Source organism: Eumetopias jubatus, unplaced genomic scaffold, assembly GCF_037043125.1.
Source record: "Eumetopias jubatus isolate StellerSeaLion01/CBP00866 unplaced genomic scaffold, mEumJub1_p1.0 scaffold_13, whole genome shotgun sequence".
NCBI lineage: Eukaryota > Metazoa > Chordata > Mammalia > Carnivora > Otariidae > Eumetopias > Eumetopias jubatus.
In genome coordinates this window covers 59,269,055-59,293,111 of record NW_028274819.1, presented here as the reverse complement: position 1 = coordinate 59,293,111, position 24,057 = coordinate 59,269,055, and the positions used below count along the sequence as shown (strand labels likewise).

Genomic DNA, 24,057 nt, shown 5'->3' with positions numbered 1-24,057 from the left:
CAGGTGCAGGGGCAAAGCAGGAAGGAAATTAACATTTGACTACCTACTTTCACTTATTTCATTTCATCACTTTTATCAACTATGCTCCCATTTTTTTTCAAGTAAGGAGACTGAGTACTTCTTCCCTGCCTAGCACTTCACAATTACAGCTCCTCTCTGTCCTCACGCCTGCTTCAGCCGGGTTCACATGGGCTCCCCACTGTCCTCTGTCCCTGAGGCTTCCTGAATACAACACTGCTCTCATTGTGCTGCGGCTTACTGAGAACCCAGTCTCTGGGGTGTCTGTGTCAGCAGCCACCTTATGTGGAAAGCACCCTGTACTGACGCCTAACCCTCAGTGGCCACAAAAGAAAACAGTAGGAGCTATATATTCAGCATCTACTCTGTGTGAAGTAGGAGCGCTGCATAAATTTTCACTAGAAATCTGTAGGAATCCTCTGCGGTAGGAGCAGTTTTGGCCCAAAATACATAGCTCGAAAATGACAGAGCCAGGAGCCTAGTCTAATCCAGGTCAGACTTTGTATTATAATACGTGCTTTATCTCTGACCTCCTGAAATACAAACATCTGCCAGGCCCAAGCCCAGGCATTTTTGCTCCCTTGGACACTACGTGTTGGATGGAAGTGCTCTCTGACCCCTTCCACAGGGAGCCGACTCAGGTTTCCCTCCTCACCAACCCATATTTGTTCACATCTTTTGGCTGGAATATGCCAAGAATTTAGTAACTTCTAGGGCTCTAAACCAGTCATCATACTCTACTGGTGAATCTGTAGGCTGGAGGTAAGGATGCCTGAATTTGAATCACAATTCTGGGGTTATATGAACAGGTCATGTCCTTAAAGTTCCAGTTTCCGGGGTGTCTGGGTGGCTTAGTCGTAAGCATCTGCCTTCAGCTCAGGTTGTGGTCCCAGGGTCCTGGGATCGAGCCCTACATCGGGCTCCCTGCTCAGCAGGAAGCCTGCTTCTCCCTCTCCCACTCCCCCTGCTTGTGTTCCCTCTCTCGCTGTATCTCTCTCTGTCAAATAAATAAAATCTTCAAAAAAAAGATAAAGTCCCAGTTTCCTTTCGTTAGATAGAGATAAAATTATCTTCTCGCCCAATGACTTTGCTTCTCTATGGATTCACCAAGACAGATCTCAGACCCCTGACAGCCCCTCAAGTTTCATATTCCCCAGAGGAGTATTCGCATTGTCTTCTGTGTAGAGCTGTCCCCTGGAGCTGTGCAATGCAGTATCCCAGCTCGCTGCTTGGTCCTGAAGAAATTTCTTCCTGGGGAAGCCTCCTTCAAGCACATACACCCTCTTTCTTTCTTTATGTAAGAGTTGTGATGGGACCCATTAAAAAAAAAAAAAAAAAAACCAACCTTCTGTTTTTCACTTTCATCTGGAAGAGGTTCTATGGCAGATGGAGTCTTTTCTTTTAAAGCCGCCTTGCCACCCCCAGCTTCTATATACTGCCACCCTCCAATTCCTCACATATTCTAGCCAGAAATGTCTGGGATCAAGAACAGACCAGGAGTGAAACTGAGTCTGAATATTGGCATAACGGTGGAGGAAACAACCTCTTGACAGAGAACTCTTTCCAAAAGGAAACCAGGGATGATGCTCAGGAAGGAAAAGCAATTCCAAGAATATCAAGAATATTTAGTGTGTGTTTGTGTGGGAGGGGGAGGGGCAGTGTGCATGCAAGCACACAAGCAAAAATAAGAACCCCATCTTCCTCTGGGAATCAAAATAGCCTTCAGTCCCTCGAGTAAGGGAGCAGAAAGCTTCTCTGAGCTGTGTTTATGAGCAGGCGGGTCCAAGTCCTCACATTTGTGGCCCAGTGGTAGGCAGCTGTCCCTGACCAGATGCACCACACACAAAAAGAACCAGCTCTCAGCACAGAGCTTTGATGAATTATTCATGGACTCAGGAGTCATCCACTGTTAGGAAGCCCTCACCCCTTTGAATCCTCTGAGCTGAGGACTCCTCCTTCCCTTTGTGCCTTCCCTCCTTTATGTACTCAGCAACTAAGCTGTTCTCACATGGACTCTGAAGGGCACACTAGCTGCGCTTGAGTCCCAGCCCTGCAATTTAGTTGCTCTATGGCACTGAATAAGTAACTTTATCTCTTTGAGGTTTGATCATCTATAAAGTGGAGATGACGCTCCCTATCAGTTGTTGGGAGGAAGGTAAGAAAACACTGTTTTCCCTGTAGTGGTTGTGGTAGTGATGGTTTTTTTCTATCTCTAGGTCAAGAAGAACAGGGTATGATTTAAGTGTCTGGTGTTATTAGAGGAACCTACAGATGACAAAACACTTAATGCAGTCTTCTTTGAGTGTAAAGAAACAAACAAAATAAGGTAGACAGGGCTGCAACATTATCCCTCTTGCTCGGGTGAAGATGCTAAGGGTTGAACAGTGCAGAAAGCAGTGTTGCTGGGGCTCCAGTCCAAGGCTTTAACTCCATCCGTGGGCTGTGTGCTTTAACTCCTCATTGGTCCTAGCCCTGCTTCACAGACCTGTTCACCACAGTGGCTTGTAGGTCACGAAATAGCCAGCTGGAGGGAAAAGCAGGAAGTTTCTAAGTCACCAAGAACGGACCATTTAGAGAGTAAAGTGCTGTCTATACATTAATATTAACCTTTGAGAGCTAAATTAGCAAGGTAGCATGATCCATCTTATTTTTTTAATTTTATTTTAATTCGGTATAGTTAACATACAGTGTTATATTAGTTTCAGGTGTACAATATAGTGATTCAACACTTCCATGCAACACCCAGTGCTCATCGCAGCTCATTGCCCTCCTTAATCCCCATCACCTGTTTCACCCATCCCCCACCCATCTCCCCTCTGGTAACCATCAGTTTGTTCTCTATGGTTAGGAGTCTGTTTTTTGGTTTCTCTCTCACGCTTTTCTTTTTTCCTTTGTTCATTTGTTGTGTTTCTTAAATTCCACCTATAAGTGAAATCATACGGTATTTGTCTTTCTCTGACTTATTCTGCTTAGCATTATACTCTCTAGCTCCATCCATGTCATTGAAAATGGCAAGATTTCATTCTTTTTTAATGGCTGAATAATATTTAATTGTATACACTCACACACACCCACACACACACACCCCCCATGTCGTCTTTACAATGGACACCTGGGTTGCTTCCATAATTTGGCTCTTGTAAATAATGCTGCTATAAACATAGGGATGAGTGTATCTCCTTGAATTAGTGTTTTTGTATTTTGGGGGTAAATACCCAGTAGTGCAATTACTGGATTGTAGGGTGGTTCTGTTTTTAACTTACTGAGGAGCCTCCATACTGTTTTCCACAGTGGCCGCACCAGTTTGCAATCCCACCCACAATGTAAGAGGGTTCCTTTTTCTCCACATCCTTGCCAACACTTGTCGTTTAGCATGATCCAGTCTTAGAGTAGCCAACAAACTACTGCGTATTAGAGCTCAAGGAGTACAGTTAGTAATTCTTGAAGATCTTGAAGGGAGGCCAGAGCCTCCTCCGTACCCTGGGTATTATTTTAGCGTCTTCCCTCTCCTGAGCTCCTTGGCAGGAGTCCCACAGTAGTCGCATGTCTAGCTCTGTATAATGAGGACTTCCCAGAGTTCTAAACCAACTGTTCTTTATCTCTTCCTCACCTTCTCTCTACCACAGTTTTGGGTGAGGCTGCCCCACCTTTTTAAGTATTTTGTAAATACTGAAACTTCTCATAATCTGTGAGTTTCCCCAGTAACCCAACAGCAGAACTGTTTTAAGTCCTGGGTCCCCTCTGGGATCAAATGACACCCAGGGGAGTGCTTTTGGGAAATCTTCAATCCCTAGTGGTAGAATATTATTGGGGTTGGGAGGGTGGTGTCTTCAAACAGCTCTTTCCTCTCTAGAAAGGGTTGGTGCCTTACAGGTCAGGACCAGACCCCTTCTTCTGGAAATCTGACAGCAGGGAGGGCTGTGGTGGAGCCATGCGGTCTGCCCAGATGCCTTCTGGTGACCTTGGTCCTTTCCCCCAGACACAGTGAGTGGGAGAGCCAGGGGTGGAGGAGGGTGGGAAGGAAAGAGGCCTTTCTCAGAGACCTCACCCTTTCTCTCTTCTCATACTTGGGAGGACCATCTCCTCCCTTGTTTCCTCCCCCACCTTTTGCTCTCTTGTTTTTTTTTTTTTTTTTTTTTTTTTTGACTGAGCTCAGATCTCTCAGCTCCTCTGGGGGATCCTTATTGGAAGCTTAGAGCAAATGTGGGAGGTAAAATGCAACTTCTCCCCACGCTGACACAAGTCCCTGGAGGAGCAAAGAACAGAGTGTAGACTGACCCGGGCCCCAGCCCAGAGGCGGAGGCTGCTGTCTGAATCACCCACCCTTTTTTTCCACTGAGACAATGAGGAAAATAAACATCCAGACCAGTTTCCAGCCAGATCTGAAATCCTCATGCCTTTTTTTTTTAAAGAAAAATGTTATTCTAAATAACCCAGAAATATCAGGCCTTCCTCCTCAATCTTTTGTTTGTTTGTTGTCTTTTGTCTACAGCTGGATCTGGTCACCCCAAGAGTAGGCTTTGAGTTGGGACTTGAACTCCAGAAAATCCTCCCACTGACACCCCTGCAGGCTCCAGCCTTGGCCTGCAGGGAAGCCCAAGCCCCACTGGAGGAGAGGGCGGCAGGGAGAAACCCGACCCTCTCCTCCTCATTCTAAGCCTTGATCCTTCTTCCTGCTTTCCCTTTTATACCAGACACTCCCTCTCACCAACCCAGGCCGCCAGCATGGATTAGGTCTGTTGTTATGTGCCAAAACCCACAGACTGCTAGAAAGGAGAGCGTCTCATCCCAACTCTTCAACCCCAGAAGCCTTCGACAGCTTGCAAGCATCTCTTGAGGTGTCCCCCCTTTTTTGTTCTTTGGGTGCTTCTGATTATCTCTGGAGAAGGAAGGTAATAAAGTAGTATTGAATGGGTCCCAGACCAGATTCCAGAGCCCAGTCTAACTAATTTTTTGCTAGAGGTAGCATTAGGACTTTGACTTTAGGGGTAAGGTCACCTTGGACCTTGGGAGATCCTGATTCTGATTAAACATCCACTTATGTACAGCTCTGGGTAGGATTCTGAGCTCAACAAAATCTGTAGGTACTGTCATCTCTCTCTGGGATCTGAATTGGGAATCAAAGTCCTGGTTTTAAATTTCACCTTTGTTACTGATTCAGTATGTTGATCTCAGTTTTTTCAACTAAAGTTTGAGGACCAAAATGGTCATTTTCAAGCTTTTTTCTTTGCATTAACTGTATCACACGTGGAACATAACATATGAGACAGGTGAGAGGAAGCCACCTTGAAGAGTGCCAGGGAGAGAGAGTCTGGTGCTGCCAGCTGGAGCGGACCCAGAGGGCCTGCCCTCCCCCTCTCCCGTGGTGGCCTGGGAAGGCTGAACACAGGGTGAAAATAACTGGTGTGCTGCAGATATTTCAAAAGAGGGAATGCAGATCACTGCTGAGCTATGGAAATCATTCTCCATTCACAACAAACATGAAAACCATGAGGAAGATGTAGTCAGTTTCATAAAACTAAATGTAGTCAGATTTTAAAACTTCCCTTCATTCTGAGGTTCTCTTTGTATGTGTGTGCACTTCTGTTAAAGTATTCGTGTGTGTGTGTGTGTGTGTGTGTGTGTGTGAGAGAGAGAGAGAGAGAGAGAGAGAGAGAGAAATGACTGTCATGGTAAATAACTGTTTTTCCATATTTGACATAATTAAAAAGTGGTAGCCCTATGTGTTGGTTTTTGAAAACAAACAAAGAGGCAGTGCTTTAACTTATCCACAAAAGGGAAAGTCTGGGAAACAGTGATCTAGAAGTGATGCTGGTGTCAGGACCACCTGATCCCCAGCCTCTGTGTCTGCATTCATGGACAGAGGCCTTTGAATTCTTCCTTCAAGTTCAGGCCCAGAGTGCACCCCAGCATAGAGTCCGAGCTCTGAGATTCTGTGTCCCTTTTGCTCCTTTCTCACCCTAATGTTGTGTGTAAGCTAGGGTTAACTCTGGGATTTTGCCTGCTATTCCAGCTCTTAAGTTACTTGCCTGTTAAACTGCCTGTAGTCTCTAATTCCACCTAGGACTGGACCCATCCTGCTTTTACTCAGCCCCTCACAGAGACCACAGTCTTACCCAAACCCTTAACTCAGTGGCTGGCGCCCCACCACCCAGTGGCAGACTGCTGGGTTACCAGTGGTCTGTCTACCTCAATTTCTTTCTTTCTTTCTTTCTTTTTTTTAAAGATTTTATTTATTTATTTGACAGAGAGAGATACAGCGAGAGAGGGAACACAAGCAGAGGGAGTGGGAGAGGGAGAAGCAGGCTTCCCGTGGAGCAGGGAGCCCGATGTGGGGCTTGACCCCAGGACCCTGGGATCATGACCTGAGCCGAAGGCAGACACTTAACGACTAAGCCACCCAGGCGCCCCTGTCTACCTGAATTTCTGAAGAAGATCTGCTTCTGCTTTCTCGGCACATGCTTCTTCCTTCTCACAGACTCTACTCCACATTTCTAGGTGATACCCAGTTTCTCTTTCTGTTCTCTCAGTCAGCCAGGTCCTGTTCTAGGAACGGGTGCCAGGGAGGAGCATGACACATGGAGCATGAGTTCTCCGTGACTTGTGAGCCTTGCCATGTTCTCTAGTTTATGTTCTTTCCTCCAAACTACCCTTGAGGCTCTTCCCAGTGACTGCCTACCTCCTCTGTGTCTAGTTCCTGGTCCCAGGCCCCCCAGTTTTCACCAAGACTCACCTGCTTTTAACTGAAGCATGCCTGGCTATGTGCCAAGATATGTTTAGCAGATAGAAAAAAATTTGAGGTTAACCTCAAGTATGGAAAAAAATTTTTTTTTAATTTTTGAATTTAACTTCAGCATCACGCTCTCATCTGGCCACTGATAGAGACTGAAGTTTTAATCAACTTCAGATAAAATGAGTCAATACAGGATTTTCTCAGTTATTTCAGATTTCTTTCTCTTTCTCTGTCTCGCTCTTTTACATAAATAGAATTATACATACCAGGTTTTTCCCTCAGCTTTATCGAGGTATAATTGGCAAACTGTCTGTATTTACAGCATACATAGTGATGACTTGGTATTGGCATACACTGTGAAGTGATCGCCACAATCAGGTTGATTAACACAACCATGACCTCAGAAGTCGGGTTTCTCTTGCTTTCTCCAGGGGCTGCTGTTCAAGTTCCCAGAAGCTTGAGGAGCTGGAAACAGTTCTTTGAGGCCAGAACACAAAGTTTGGGAATTGGGGGGAGGGGATGTGTGAGATGCTTGAGGGTGAGAAACTACTGTCATCTTTCTGATGCCACATTCTAGAGACACATGGTAGCTGCCCAGGGAACATTCAAATGATTTAGTTGCTGTGTTTGGTTATGACTTTGTAAATAGTTATACACAATTACGTTTGAAAAACTCCCAACTTATTTGTAAATATTGTTTTGAGAAATTCACTGTTGAGGAGGGAAAAAGGAAGCTTCAAAAACATTCTAACCTGGGTGCCTGGGTGGCTCAGTTGGTTAAGCGACTGCCTTCGGCTCAGGTCATGATCCTGGAGTCCCGGGATCGAGTCCCGCATTGGGCTCCCTGCTCAGGGGGGAGCCTGCTTCTCCCTCTGACCCTCTTCCCTCTCGTGCTCTCTATCTCTCATTCTCTCTCAAATAAATAAATAAAATCTTTAAAAAAAAAAAACATTCTAACCTTATTCACAGGACATAGAGAATAAAATTCCCTTTATGGAAATAACGATATAAAGCACAACGGTAAACAAAAATAAAGAAAATTAAAAAAAAAAAACAAGAAAAACCTCAAGATGAATGATGTACTTACTAGGCTGAAGAGACAGGGTGTGCCAATGACCTAAACTTCATTTTACGTATCTATCATTTGTTTATTGTTTGCTTTTATTCCCCACCTCCTTACCCCTTTTGTAGATGAAGTCAGTGAACAAAATTCCTCATGGCTGGTGAATCATATTAGCCAAAACACTCAGCCAAGACAGAGAAGGGAATAGATAGCATAGAATGAGAAAATTCTAGAATATGAGGTCTTGAAATGCCCTGAGAGAAGGTGTAATTCCAGACTCCTTAAATAACAGACTATCCAGAGGCCAGGGGAGGGGAGCTAATTTGCTCAAGATCATACAGCTAACTGACAAGGCTAGAATTGGCAACTGGGTTTCTTGGCTTTCCGCTTGTGTTCCAGATGATATTGATGATACCATCTTGAATTTACATGAGGCCGTATGATTTATAAAGTGCTTTTATATATACACTGGTTTAGAAGGCCAGTTTAGTTCAAAGAACATAGGTCTTGGCATCGTATAAATACACAAACCCACAACATTGATGCATTCAATCTTAACACAGGTGAGTTAATTTACTTTTCTGAGCCTCAGTTTCTGCATCAGTAAAATAGAAATGAGACATTCTTCACAAGATCATTATGAAGATTAGATAGGAGCCCACTTCAGTTACATAGCATAGTACACGTTGAATATCACTTAAATGTATGGCCCATAAATTATCACTGCCTTCCCAGTGATCTTCACAGCATCCCTCTGAGTAGGTGCTTCTGTCCCCCATACCGAAACATCCCAAGTAACCCTATCTCTATTTCACCCAAATTCAAGAACATTTTTTTTACTGTGTGATTATAAGTTTATGAAATAAACCTTGCTGACTTCCTGGTTTGAGATACATTACACTTAATTTATTGAGGTGCTCAAAAACAAAGGTGGTCTCTTTAAGTGTATTACTATTAATTATAAACGCTAATATTTACGTAGAGCTTACTGTGTACAAGGCAGCATTCTAAGCATTTCACAGATCTTCATTCCTATGATCCTACAAAGTAGGTCCCTGTTATTCTTCTCATTTTACAGAGGAGGAAACCAGGGCACAGAGAGGTTCCGTAACTTACTAGTAAAGTAAAGGAGCTGAGATTCAGACCAGACATTCTGGTCCCAGCATCCTGAAATTCTAGATGGAGTTCTTGCCTCAGGTCATCATGGTCCCTGTACCAAGTCTTAGGACGTGCCCAAAGACCCGGGAAAGACCCGCCACTGCCTTTGCTCTCTCGCAATGACTGTCTCTGGTTCTGCCAGTTGTAGGTGCTCTCCTTACACTCCTTTAAGAAGGCATCACACAGAGTTCTTGCTGCTTTTAATTTAAACATAAGCCAGATTTTCTTCACTGACCTAAACCATCACTTCAGTCTTCTCTGAATCTAGGACAGATGTTCTTACGCCCACTAGAGTCCACATAATTATAAACAGAGCTGAGAGGCCAGCTGTGGGCTTGGCCATTAGTGAATACATTTTCCCCTAAAATTCATCAGAGCATTGGCCCCCTGGACAGAGGCACCAAGGACATATTTCTCAGATGATTGGTGATCTGAGTGTAAAAGGCTTTGGACGGAGGGAACAGAGACCTGGGTTCTAATTCTGGGTCTGTGGTTTTGCTTGCAGTATGAACCTGGGCCAATCATTTATTCCTCAAGCACTGTTTTAGACCCTGAGTGTGTGAGCTCAGGTTCTCTGAGAAGCAGCTGCAGGATGAGTTAAGACCTGCAAGAGATTTATTGGATGAGACACCTGTGAGGGATCATGGGAAGGAGCCAGAGAAGGGGGCAAAGCCTGCAGTGGGGTGCAGGGCTGACACCTGTGACAGAGAGAAGGCAGGAAGCAGGATCAGACTGCAGTGCAGTTCTAGGACAGTTTCCGCCAGATCAGTGAAGGTTCTCGAGCCAAGGTCTCCTATGAAAGGAGTCCCGTGTCTCATAGGAACAGGCCTGTATTAGTACTCCTGCCATTCCTTTGGCACTGGATGAGAACAGCCCTGAGGAGTGGAAGGATGCAGAAGGCCAGCAGCTGGGGCTGTCAGTCAGTTATGCTGCCCACATCAGGAGACTGAGAGGCAGATTTTTATGGTTAACCCACTGAACCAACAGTGGTGAACAGAACATGTGAGGTTCAAACTCGTCAAGGAGCTGACAGCTTCCCAAGTGGGAAGGGACAGATGAAAAACAAAATGTTTAAGTGGTAGCAGTAAGCACTTTGATGAAGAGAAGACAAAGTAACCTGATAAGGAGTGACTAGAAACTCAGGTCAGGTGATCAGGAAAGGCCTCTCTGGGCCTTGGTCTCTTTATTAGTCGTATTAAAATAGTTTTTTTTTTTCATTCGACTGGATATTTGTGTAGCACTTGTAATTTATAAGTATATGCTTCTCCTTTACCCTCACATCAAGCTGCATAATAGGATGGCCCTTCAACTTGATGTGAAAAAGACTTGAGTTTGAGTCGTGGTTTGGCCATTTCCTAAGAGCTCTGTAACACTGAGTAAGTCATTTTATTTCTCTGAGTCTTAGTTTCTTCTTATGTGAAATGAATCTGGAAAGATCACTGCCCTGCCAACTTTTCAGGGCCATTATAAATGTCAGAGTTGTTGAGAACAGTCTACAATTGCAAAATAAAATAAAAATTTCTTTTACAAAAAATAAAACACTTAGGAATCAATTTAACAACAACAAAAAATACAAGATCTCTATACAAACACCTGCAGAACATTGCCAGGAGAAATTCAAGAACACCCAACAAAGGGAGAGAGATACCATGTTGTGAAGTAGAACATTCAATATTGTTACTATGTTATTTCTCCCCAAATTGATCTGTAGATTCAATCCAATCTCTGTCATAATCCCAGCATGGTTTTTTTTGTATTAATTATACCAAAGCAAATGAGAAGGTACTATATACACATATGAAAACATTACTGTTTTTTTTTAAAGATTTTATTTATTTATTTGACAGAGACAGCAAGAGAGGGAACACAAGCAGGGGGAGTGGGAGAGGGAGAAGCAGGCTTCCTGCTGAGCAGGGAGCCCGATGTGGGGCTCGATCCCAGCACCCTGGGATCATGACCTGAGCCAAAGGCAGACGCTTAACCAACTGAACCACCCAAGCACCCCAAAACATTACTGTTTTATCAAAGAATATGTCAATAATAATTCTGACCCTTTCCAGTCATAATGTTGGACTTTTTTGAGAACTTCAGGGAATGGTGTTAGATTATTAGATGGAAGCTCTTTTCACTTTCCTTACAAGTAGAAAAGTCCACTCAAGCTTATAATGTTTATTGTTCTTCCAATTTGATGTATTACTAGAAAAAACACTGAACTGAAAAACAAGAGACTGACATTCTTGCTCAGGCCTACCAATCAGTCACTGGTAAGAAAATCACTTGGTCTCTCTGGACCTTAGATTTCTTATCAGTAAAATAAAATATTGAACTAAATGATCCCTTGGTCATTTCCACAACTGTGCATCTGTGATATGGAAGAAGAATAAATCATTAAGGATCAGCAAGAACAATCTGGTGATTTCTTTCCAAGCCTGGTTCAATACAAGTTTATCATATTACTCTCTTGAACCATTTAATTCTATAAGCTAGGCAGCAGTTAGCATGTTGTTTGTGACCAAGACATACTAAAATGAAAAAGAATATGATTTCTTATAATAATACTAATGCAATCTCCAAACTGGCTTTTCTTATGATTTCTCCTCTTGATTTTTTCTTTTTCTTTTTTTTTGGGGGGGGGGGTGGGTAGAGGGGTGCAGAGGGGAAGGGAGAGAGAGAATTTTTTTAAGATTTATTTATTTATTTTAGAGAGAGAGAGCATGCATGAGCAGGGAGATGGGTGAAGGGAGAGGGAGAGAATCCCAAGCAGATTCTCCACTAAGCGTGGAGCCCAACACAGGGCTTGATCCCATGACCCATAAGATCATAACCTGAGCCGCAGTCACAAGTTGGATGCTTAATCAACTGAGCCACGCAGGCGCTCCAGGAGAGAGAATCTTAAGCAGACTCCATGCCCAGTGTGGAGCCCTACTCGGGGCTCAATCTCACAACCCTGAGATTATGACCTGAGCTGAAATCAAGAGTCAGATGCTCAACCGACTGAGCCACCCAGGTGCCCCTCCTCTTGATTTTTTCAAAGCACAAGTTTGGGACTCATTGGTTTTGGTTTCAGCCTCTATCTCCTTAATCATGAACTTAAATTAGATGGTAATATTTTGAAAGAGGACGTGATTACACAAACCAGAATGAGAACTTCTAGTCCAGGGATTGGCAAACTTCCTCTATAAAAGGCCAGATAGTAAATATTTTAGGTTTCACCACCCTTCGGTTCTCTCACAAGCGCTCAACTTCACTCTTGTGGCATATAAGCAACCATGAACAGTATAAAAATGAATAGGCATAGCTGTGTCCCAGTAAAACTTTATTTATGAAGACAGCCAGTGGACCCAGTTTGACTTATAGTCCACAGTTTGCCACCCCCTGTTCTAGTGTAATAATATACCTTAGCGGGCCTTCTAAGACACATGTGCCTGTGGTCTCAGATGTTGGCCCTTCTAGAGGTGATAAAAAGGAGCACTTCTTTTTGGATGCCAGCAGAGAAAGCCTAGAGTTGCTGAGATAGCAGGATACGAGGCTGGAAGAGGAGTAGGAAAGCTACACATGTGAAGCCAGGAGGTCGTTGTGACGCCAGGACTTGAGACAGCAGCTAAGGAAGAACTGCTGGTTACAAATTGGTCTGGCCAGGCTGTTTGCCTCTGGGGCCACCACACAAAGGCCAGCTGAGGCCATTTGTACTCTCTGGCACCAGTCCTGGCTCCGATCAAGCCCTGAAGGTCTGTGAACACAAAGCTGATGCTCTTCTCCCACGTCGGGTCGCCGCCCATGATGGAGTGCGGGGGGAGCGCTTCCCTCTGTGGGGCACTGATGTGCAGGGACTGTGGCGTCCCCCTACTCCCTAGGACAGGCCCGACAGGCTGCTGTCTCACATCATGTACAAGTTAGGACTCAGATCCACATACTGTCCTTAGGTTCCATAGCTAGTGAGCTGGGATTCAGATTTCAAAATCCACATTCATTCTCTCTACCCCACTACCCCGCCTGAAGCCAGAGTTGGGCTTCCTGTAATGCTCAGATCTCACAGTCCCCTCAGCACGCTGGGGCTCTGAGAGCCCCAGCCTTCCCGCCCAGAGTAGAACAGTTTCAGGTATTGTTCTGGTGATTTTTGCGACTGCTGATGATTCCTTTTTTTTTTTTTAAGATTTTGTTAAGCAAAATCTTAACAAATCTTAAGCAATCTCTACACCCAATGTGGGGCTGGAACTCACAAGCCCAAGATCAGAAGTCGCAGGCTCTTCTGACTGAGTCAGCCAGGCATCACACTGATGATTCTTGATGAACTCCTTCCGTTATAGTGTCTGACAGTCATGTTCACACCGTTTGCCAGTTGTCCCTTAAGTGAAAGTCATTGTAAAAAAAAAAAAAAAAAAAGGTAGGGTAAATTCATCTCTTGTAAAGCTGGTTAGCTTAAAAATATAGTGATACATTGTTGCTGTTTTTGTGGGACGGTCACAAGAGTCAAATACATCATTGCTGTGTGAGCTTATGGTGCCCCCTGGATGGATTGATTCCTATGGGACTACTGTTAGGTTCCCAAAGTTCCTCAGGGGAAGGGAGAAGTGCTGCCCTGAAGAGAAATACGGTTTTTCTAACTGAAGTATAAACCAGTAGAGCGAGGACGAGACCCATTCTTTCTGCTGGGCCTGCAGCTCCTAGCAGAATGCCTACAGTCTGTGCTCATGACCCTAAGTAAATGACAAGAACGCTTCATTCCAAATATGAATTAACTCCTTGAGGGGGACCACCCGGCCAACCCAGCCCCACTCGAGGGAGCAGGAGTGAGTTCTGTGACAACTAAGGTATACCATAGGTGCAGCAGGTAAGGGGAGAACAAAACTTGGAACCTGATCTTTCTAAAACCAACAGGACAAGGCCTGGCTAAATATAGGCTAGCTATCCTAAAACAGACACACACAAGGCAGAAAACCTCACAAAGTGATAACAGTTCCTCCCAGCCTTCAAAAACAGTTTACATTTGGATCCTGGAGCTATCCGTTCATTCTTCTGACCCAAGGAAGAATAACTGACCGCCATGGTATGTTTATCCAACACCTTGTTCTCAATCAGACCTTTGCTAGGCACAGAGCATTGCGCTTAAACACTGTCAGAGAAACAGAGATGGCCCAGATCCTGGTTTCTACAAGCTCACCGTCCCCTTCCATGTGGTAGACTCGTGAACTCCCGTAGAGAATAAGCTGCAGAACGAGGTACTGTGAAAGGGGTTTAGAGGAAGGCGTGATTCATTCTCACTGGAGGCCTTATGGAAAGCCTGGCATTTGCTCTAATAACGTGAGGGGCCCCGGAGCAGAGGAGGTTATGTAAGGGTGTGTGACCAGAGACTGTGACATGCCTTTCAGCTACAGTGACTCTCCTTCCCCTGCGCCCTTCACAAAATCGATCTCTCTACTGAGAGATCCTCTGTGTCAAGGTCAGGATGTTCTGACTTGGCTCTCAGAGCCCTGGGGTGGGGGGGGGGGTGTTCTTTTTCAGATCCTGCCCCAGAAGGGGGATGCATGGGCAGCCTAGTCCCTGAAAAGTCTTCCAGGGTCTCATGTTACTGCCTGTCTCTGCCTCCCCTTTTTTCTTCCTCTGCTTTATAGTTTCTATAAACACTAGGAGATGTATTTTTGAGCTTGGGGAATTATTTATGCCAGTCTTTAGTAGTTTGATCCAGCAAATGTTTACTTACCATGCAAATGTAACGTAATAAACTCATAACAAAATAACAGCCCTGGCAGCCAGTGTCCTGGTGATTAGACCCTCTGACTGGATTGCCCCTCACCTCTCCCACAGTAGGAGATCTGAATTCTTATTCCAGGATTGAGGTCTGACCTGCTATGTGGCCTTGGACAAGTAGCCTCACCTTTCTGGGCCTCAGTTTCTCCAACCGGAAACGAGAAGCTTTGGGAGCCTGGGAAGGACAGTGGTGATAAACAAGCAGTTAGACTCTGGGGCCCCTTCCAGTTGCTGTATTATGTGAGTTATTGTGTCAAGTGAAGCTATTTTGTGTTTGGCTTTAAATTTGTGAATAATTCCTCTAATTGTGATGTGTGTCAGGCAGTTTTGAGGATTATTCATTTTTAAATGACTGCTTGTGACTGCGCGTTAAACTGACCTCAAGCCCTCGATCCAGTCTAGCCCTCAGCCCCTGTCAGCATGCGTTTGGTTTTCTTTTTTTTGTTTTTTAAAGGTAAGAACTTTTTTTTTTTGGAGAATTTTTTTATTTGTTTTTTTTTTTATTTATTTGAGAGATAGAGAGCATGAGAGGGAAGATGGCCAGAGGGAGAAGCAGACTCCCTGCTGAGCAGGGAGCCCGATGTGGGACTCGATCCCGGGACTCCAGGATCATGACCTGAGCCGAAGGCAGTCACTTAACCAACTGAGCCACGCACGCGCCCGCATTTGGTTTTCGAGCTCTCCACCCTCTGGTCCTTGTTTCTCTGTCAGCTTTCTGCAGGGACCACTTACCCCATAGAATCCTATACCCTCTGTTTTCAAAAGTCTTTCATCGATCGTCTTCTCTCCTTTAGAACCCTTAGAATGTTACCTCCATTCCACTTCTGGGTTTCAGGCCAACAAGCATTTACTAAGTATTTAATAATTACTGTTTACCCATTTTCCATCCATCAGATCCTCAAAAGAACCTTGTAAGGTGGGTGCTCTCTTCGGTGTTTGACAGCATGAAAAAGGTACAGAGAGAGTAAAAGTTTTGTGTGAGGCCCTGTAGTAGGATAGTGTCAGAACCCATGTTTCTGAACCTACGTCAGGGCTCTTTCCCTTACAGGTTGTGCCTTTTGGAGTTGGCTGTAGGCAGATGATATGAAAAACCAGTGAGAACAAAGGTGGTTTTCAATTTGTAATTTTGATTATCCAAAAAAACGATTTTTGGAAGAATTTGTTTTTTCATTTGGCTTTTCAGGCTTGCTTTGCCCCTGATTTTTCAGTTGACTCCAGCTCTTCTACCTCTGCCTTGGGATTAAGAACCAGAGATCGTTAAAAGCTAAACCAGTGGATCTTATCTAAATCCCTGTGTAAATATGACTCATTAGGTCTTATACCGAACAGCTCTCATGTTTCCCAAAGATGGCTTTGATGTGTATCCCCTATCTCATCCAAGTTCTTTCTTTTTTGAATAGAGAAAACGAGGCCCAGGAAGATGAAATGGCATTCCCAAGGTCACTCAGCCAGTTGACAGCAGAGCTTGGCCTAGACTCTCGTTCTGTTATTTGACTCTGCCCCTCATAAAGCTAATACCGTTCACCACATAGGGATCTTGTGGGAACTCTTTACATGGATGACAAGAATTGGCTTTGGAAGAAAGTTTGATCTATTTCACATAGGCTCTGCCACTTTCTAGCTGTGTGACACCAGAGCTCATTACTAACTTCTCTGAGCTTCAGTTTCTTCATCCAAAAAGAAGGGGAAGAAATGGAAATATCTGCCTCACAGAGTAGACTAGAGGCATGTAGTAGGTGCTTAATAAATGGCAGCTGTGATTATTATAGTCTCTATTGTCCTTTTTGTTCTCCTTTCACATGTAACATCATGCAGGGTATAGTTGGGACTAAAACAGAGACAACAGTTACCTTGCAAGCATTCACTGTTGCTTGGAAAGCAACTCCGTACCTCTTGGCCAATTTCAAGGTCCCAGCAGTTTCATGTGTACTAAGGAGTAGAAGCAGTAAGAATGGCAGGCACTATGCTAAATGCTTGATATGTATGATCTCAAACCTTGCAGCAGCCCTGGAAAATTATTTTCCCTGTTGAACAGGTGAAGATCAAAGAGGTTTATGTAGCCTGTCTAAGGCCATAAAGCGAGGAGTTAGCAAAAGCAGGCTTTGAATCCAGCCTGGGCTCCAGCATGTGATTTGGTCTACCACTTCATGGGTTCTGACACCCACTGAGGCTTGGGTGGGGATTTGGGGGGGGCAAGGATAAAGATAAAAAGGGCATTGAGATAAGGGAACCCGTCATTATTTGGCCAGTCATCTTTTCCAGAAACTCCCGCCAACCGCCCCTTTCCTGCTCCTGTTATCACTAGCCAGTTGATGGCTGGGCTGGGCTGGGCTGGGCCCCTCTACTAAAATCCTTCAGAGCTTTCCTGTTCTAGAGTTTTGCAAGAAGGTGGGCGGAGTGTTTGTGTGCTGGGCAGCCTTCCCAGGGGTGATTGTGGAAAGGAAGGGGAGTGATTTTTAGGGCCCTAAAAAGAAGCCAGGGAGAAGAGGAAAAAATAAAACCCTGTTTAAAAGAAAACAAATTTGACTCAAGCATTTTCTGGCATTATCTTTAGTCTAGACTTGGAGATGGAAGCCCAGGCCAGAAGTCTGGAAATGTCCATTTTCTTCTTGCTGTATAACTGCCCTTCCTAATGACCCAAGACACATCATTACAACAGCCCGGTGGCCACATACCAAAAACAGCCCAGCCACACATAGCGTAATGTCCTTTTTCATTCTTTTCTTCCCTCAAGGGGTACCCAGGGCAATAAAAACAAATCCTATGCACGTTTTATGCGAGTATGCGCATTTGTTTTCACACCAATATCTCATTCACCTTTTACACTTTGGGTCTTTTGACCCCAAGGAGTTCTTGCTATTTTGTTTTGCTGAAATTCCCACTGCCTTGCTATGATTGTGGAGTAAAGCCCTGAGCAGTGGGGTTGGAGGAGGTGCAGGGAACTGAAGGTAGGAAAGGGAGAATGTTCCTTACTCAGTCTACTTTAGTAAGGACTTGGTATTTACTGAGTGTTCAACATTCTCTTTAGAGAGGAAATAAACTAAAAGTCAGATGTATTTAATTAAACCATTCATCTCTTGCACAGACTTAATACCTCATACTTTGCAAAAGTGTTTATGCATGTGTGTGTTTTTTAAATTCACTTATCATATATCGCCCATTTAAAGTATACAAGTCATTGTTTCTCAGTATATTCACAGGGTTGTGTACCCATCACCACCATCTAATGTTGGAACATTTTCATTACCTCAGTTAGAAACCCCATATTCATTAGCAGTCACTCCTCCATCCCACCCCCATCCCCAGGCAACCAATAGTCTATTTGCTGTCTTTATGGATGTGCTGATTCTAGACATTTCACATAAATAAAATCATTACAATCTGTAGCCTTTTATCGCTGGCTTCTTTCACTTAGCATAGTTTTGAAGATCCATCCATGTTGTAGCATGTATCAGTACTTCATTCATTAGATGGCTGAATAATATTCCATTGTATAGCCATGTCACATTGTTTATCCAGTCTCTACCTCTGTCATCACATGATCTTCTCCCTATATGTCTCTGTCTCTGCTGTTCTTATAAGTATACCCATCAAGTAGATTAGGACCTACCCTAATCCAGTATGACCTCATGTTAACTAATTAGATCTGCAAAGACCCTATTTTCAAACAAGGTCACATCCTGAGGTTCCATGTAGACATGAGTTTTGGGGGGACACTGTTCAATCCATTATAGGCCCTAAGGAATAATTACCTATATTCAGGTAGAAATCTTTTAAAGTAGCAAACGGAAGTGAGATTTTGGCAAGGTTTAGCACCAAAACAGCTTTGAAAGAATTTTTCTGAAGCTGCAGATCATTATGGAGCTGACTGATTTCATAGACATGGCTTCATACTTACAGAATGGAATTCCAAGTGGGCCCAACTCATTGTAACCCCTACTTCATCTTATTAGCAGACCTTGAAAGCCCCTCTTATTTTGACCACAAGAAACAGGCATATTTGGTTTTGTGCTAGTGAAAATTCTTTTATTTATTCAGCAACTATATATTCAATACCCACAGTGAGCTGAGATTGTTTTAGGCACCAAGAATACAGAAATGCCTAGAACACATTTTGAGAACTTAAAACGTGCCGAATTGTCTCAACCCTTTATGCATTCCGTCCTTGTGACCATCCTCTGTCAACTTGTAAATAAGGAAACCGAGGCTCAGAGAAGTGAAATGATTTCTCCAGCTCTGCAAGTAAAGAACCTGGGTCAGAGGGCCCCAGCTGTGAGAACAGGTCACTCCTCTTTTATACACAGACCCACAGCTCAAAGCATGAAGTGAAGGGGCCATGCAGGGTGTATGGGGTGACAGGTGGGATAAGTAGATTGTCACAGAATGGCCTTTCTTGTTGGACTTGGGAACCTGAACTTGATTCCAGAGGCAGTGAGGAATCAGCGGTATGGAGGGAGTATGACCTCATGCTATGTATTTCATTATTTTATTAATCAACATGTATTTATGGAGTTGGGTCACACACTGGGCTTGATGCCAGGGATGAAACTGTTAGAGAAAAGACAGTGAGTTTACAGCTGAATGTATGGAGTGATGAGAGAGAAAGGTTACTGTCTTCCTAAAAATCTATGTGAAACACAAGGAAGTTGTGACAAGCTCAGAAACAAGGTTGAAGAAATAAACAAGAAAATGGTTTTAAAAAGAGAGAGCTTTGTAGGTCATCCTGAGGATAACAGGGATCCACTGAAGATTTTGAAGCTGGGCGATGACATAATGACATGGCGCGGTCGTCGAGAAGCAGAGTCCTAGATAATGCCTAGGTTTCTGGCTCAGAACCAGTTGGATGGTGGCACTGATGTACTTCACGGAGAGGGAGAACACAGGAGGAGGGTCGGGAGCTTGACCTGCCTGTGGGATATCTGAGTGGAGATGCCAAGCAGGCAGAGGGTTATAGGACAAGAGCCCAGGGCAGAGAACTGAGCTAAAGACTGTTTCGAGAGTGTCATCACCTGGCTGGAGAAGATTAGCCCAGGGGAGTCTCCTGAGTGAGTGAAGCTATAGGAGGGTCCGGGGTGGAACCTTGAAAAATGCCCCCACTGAAGGGATGGCAGAGGTGGAGGGATCCAGAAAGACCGCGGGGAAGGTAGAAATGCCCCCAGAGGCTTTCTCTTAGCACCTTCCCTGTGTCTTCTCAGGCAGTAGCTGTGTTCACCCCTGGCACCATGGCTACTTCATCCCTGAGCATAAACCTTCCCCCCTCTGCCATTAGAGAGTTCATCTTGCAAATATAATGGAGTAGTGAAGCCATTGATTCTGTTAACAAACATCCAGTTCACTACCGGACCTGTAATGGGAATTCATTTTGGAGGTCAATACCCTGTCGATGGAACTGTTTTTCCCCCAAGGCCCGTGGCTTTCTCCATTGGACACGGGCGGAAGTTGTTCTGCCTAGCATCAGAGAAGCCTGGAGAGTAATTAATCTGATAGAGCACTAATGAGCTGATGATCCTGGGGCCATGAGAAGGGTACTAAAATAGGTCAGATAACGGGGAGTAGAAACAGAAAAGATTCGAATAGCCTAGGAAGCCACCACACCACCACTGAACCATCACACCCCACCAGCTGTCACATCGCCAGAAATCACATCTTTAAACCTTTATTTCTCTTGAAAAAGAAGTTTCACTGTGGAATTATTGTATGCCAAACGAACATTTTTGCTTGTTCCACAAACACAGACTACGAATTTTCTGTGCGCCTGGCCTTTATTGGGTAAATCCTGGGACCGTAGGCGCAACAGCATCAGTCACTGTCTTAGAGACTCTTGGGTTAGGCGAGGAGGCAGAGGGACCGTGGATATAATGAAGCATGGGCCAAGTGCTATTGGCAGCCAGAAAAAGGACCGCGTCCAGGAAGGTTTCACAGGGAATATGATATCCGTGTAGGGTCTTAAAAGTCTGCGTGTGAGTGCCAGTAGGGTAGAAGTGAAATCCAGGCGGAAGGAAGAGCCGAAGCCCATAAGAAAGAGTCATAAAAGGGGCTGGTGTGCCTGGGGACTGATGAAGCTTCCGAAGGCCTCGGGTCCAGGAGGAGAAAAGCAGGAAGTAGGTGAGACTGTCAAAGGCCTTGTGCGTTAGGCTCAGGAACTTGGACTAGGCTTGGAGAACGAGCCAAATGAGTGATGCCCTTGGCTTGGGGGGGGAGCACTCTCAGCTGTGATCTGTCTTTAATACCCTGCTTCTTTTCTAGCACAACAGAGGGGAGTTTAAGAGGAGAGTTAAGGGGAAAAAAGACCAATTGACACAGAGTGGTGGGCATAAGAGTTGGGGAATGGGGACCATTGTCCTCAAGAGGACTTGGAAGAGCGGGCAGGAGGAGCTGGGACCAGTCTTAAGGAACAGTCTGCTCCAAATACTTGTGTGCTTTTATCCTTAATGCGGTAAGGCACACAGTCCGGGGTCTGACCTAGTGAGTCTCCAGGAAGCAAAGCTCATTTAACAAAGTCAGCCAGCGCTTTGATGGAGGTGATGACGCAGGAGCTTCCCAAGAGGAGGAAGGCAGTGGCACTTACTGCTCCGAGGGCTGGCCTGGAGGGAGCGCAGGAGTCCCACTCCCGCGCCCCTGGCAAGCCACACCTCCCGGGAGCTGGGGAACACCGTCAAGGTTGTGACCTGGAGCGGCCCCCAGGCGACTCCAGGAGCGGCGCGAAGGCACAGGGCATCTCCTTTTCTGCCAGGCAGCCACAGCCCTCCCTCTCTGGAGGCAGGGAAGGGGTAGGTGTGTGAGGGGGAGAGAAGGCTGCTGCTGGATCATTGCCTCTGCTCATATCTCTTCTTCCTCTGACAGCCCACTTTGGGATAAGGACACCTTTCTTCCCTTTTTCAGTCACAGAGCTCCTTCTTTTGTTTCCCAGACTCCCTGAGAAACCTCTCCTCCACCAGTCACGGCCCCCGCTCTTCTCCAGCTGAGCTCAGCAGCTCCAGTCAGCACCTTCTCCGAGAACGGAAGTCCTCAGCCCCATCGCACTCCAGCCAGCCCACGCTGTTCACCTTTGAACCCCCGGTGTCCAACCACATGCAGCCTGCCTTGTCCACCAGTGCGCCTCAGGAGTATCTCTACTTGCACCAGTGCATCAGCCGGAGAGCGGAGAACGCAAGGTAGGAGACCACTGTGAGCACCGGTGTGTCGCATGGCCACTCACAGGGCCCAGTAGCTTGCAGTCCTACTGTTTTTAATTTTAAAGACAAGGGAGTAAAATATTTTCTCAGACGAACAGACATTTATTAACAAAGCCTCATTCTTTTGCCTAGGTAAGCTTCACATTGTGCTGGTATCAGCTGTGGTGCTATACAGTGATAATTAGATTCCAGAGGAACCTCCCATTATCAGAAATCACGCTATAAAAATGTTTTGTTTAATTGGGGGGGGCGGGGAAGGCATTAGGGGCTAGAGTTTCAGAATTGGGGATAAAAAAATCAATTGACTTGTTGGTAATAGGAGTATAGCTGTAAAGTCTTACAGAGACAGAGATAGCGAGAGAGGGAACACAAGCAGCGGGAGAGGGAGAAGCAGGCTTCCTGCAGAGCAGGGAGCCCAATGTGGGGCTCGATCCCAGGACCCTGGGATCGTGACCTGAGAGAAAGGCAGACGCTTAATGACTGAGCCACCCAGGCGCCCCTAGCTGTAAAGTCTTAGAACACTGAACATACCTGTACCTCAGTTTTGCTCTAGAGCTGCACTCTTCTGTGTGGTAGCTAACTACCCACATGTTTAAATTTGAATGGGCTCAAACAAGATAAAACTTAAAATGAAGTTCCTCAGTTGCACTGGCCACATTTCAAATTCCCAGTCGCCAAGTGTGGCTAGCGGCTACCCTAGCGGACAGCATGGATAAGGAAACATTTCATCCCCACAGAAAGTTCTAGAACAAGGACTCTCTGCTCTAGAATAATGGTCTTTGTAGTTCTAACACCACTAGCTCTCTCACTGGTGCAGAGTCTGTACATGTTTTTACTACCTTTTATTCCCGTTGTTAGGGCAAACACAAGCACAGAGGTGATGGGCTTTGCCAGAGCTAGTTCCCAGTTGCTAGCATGGGCAGCAGACGACAAATCCTATTTCTCAATTAATTTAGAAATATCTAATTTGTGTTATGAAAACTAAGGCAATTAGAGAACTGACTGTATCACATCATAGAACATTTTCAAGCAGAATCTTACTCGAACCAGTCAAATGCACTGAGAGATAGCCAATATAGATCATTTCTGTCCATTTTCTAGATGAGGAAAATGAGGCTCCCAGCTACCGTGTAACAGAGGCAGGACTAGAACCCAGGGCTCTTCATCCCTGGTCCTATACTCCGCACCACGTTACCCTGCTTCTGGGACCAGCACACAACATGCACTCCCAGCACTCTGTCTTAAGGTTGCCTCAAATACCCATTTTCCTGAGGCCACGGGATTTATGTTTGTGAACTTTCACTGGTTCAGATTCCATCCACTTAGACAAGAAGAGCTGAGATCACCCAACGAGTTTGCGGCAAAACTGTAAACAGCACTGAGGCTCCTGGATCACACACCAGACACGCAGGGTGCAGAGACTAAAAGCATTTACAGGCTTTGGAATCCGTCAGATATGGGTCCAAATTCAGGTTCTGCCACTTTCTTTGTGATCTTGGGCCACTTACTGAACCTCCTTGAGCTTCCATTTCCTGACCTGCTGAATGGAAATAACTCCTTCTAAGGCTTCCTGATGAGCCTAGTGACCCGAGCACATCCTTAGTACTCAGGAGCATTTGTTCTCCTTGGGCCCCACCACCACCCACCTCATGCGTCCTTGCCTCAGAGTAGAGAAGGTGAGGTCTTAAAATCATTGTTCTCTTGAAAATGTACTTTCTGTTAATGCCTCTCACCCTCAGAATACATATGAAATATCTGGGGATCTGGTTAAAATGCTGACTCTGATTCAGTAAGCCTGCAGTGGGTCCTGAGATCCTTCCTTTCTGCTAAATTCTAGAGCTTGTCTGTGGGTCACACTTTAAGTAGAAGGCTTTATATAATACTAACAACTACTACCACCTCCACTTCCATGATGCTGCAGGAGCAGCAGAGAACAGATATGTAAATGCCTCTGCTTGAATTAGCAGTTAGGGCCCACTCTCTGCATACCCCCTCCTCGCTAAAACCTCTGTTAATTTGCCTAGCTGAAATCCACTTCTCTGATTTCCCATAGCAGTTTTTTATTCTCTCTCTCTCACGGCATTTGGAACTCTCTGCCTCATTGTATGGATATTTGTATTAATATATTGCTGCACTTTGAAGACGGGACCAAGGGCATATAG

General features: G+C 45.0%; 1 protein-coding gene across 1 annotated transcript in view; it reads left to right on the top strand.

Moving 5' to 3' along the window:
* The window catches only part of GAB2 (GRB2 associated binding protein 2), a 181,132-nt gene that overhangs the window by 136,359 nt on the left and 20,716 nt on the right, over positions 1-24,057 (top strand). Inside the window, exon 3 of the mRNA XM_028116069.2 lies at positions 21,631-21,874. Coding sequence (XP_027971870.1) covers positions 21,631-21,874 — 244 coding nt within the window. The remainder of the gene's footprint in view (positions 1-21,630; positions 21,875-24,057) is intronic.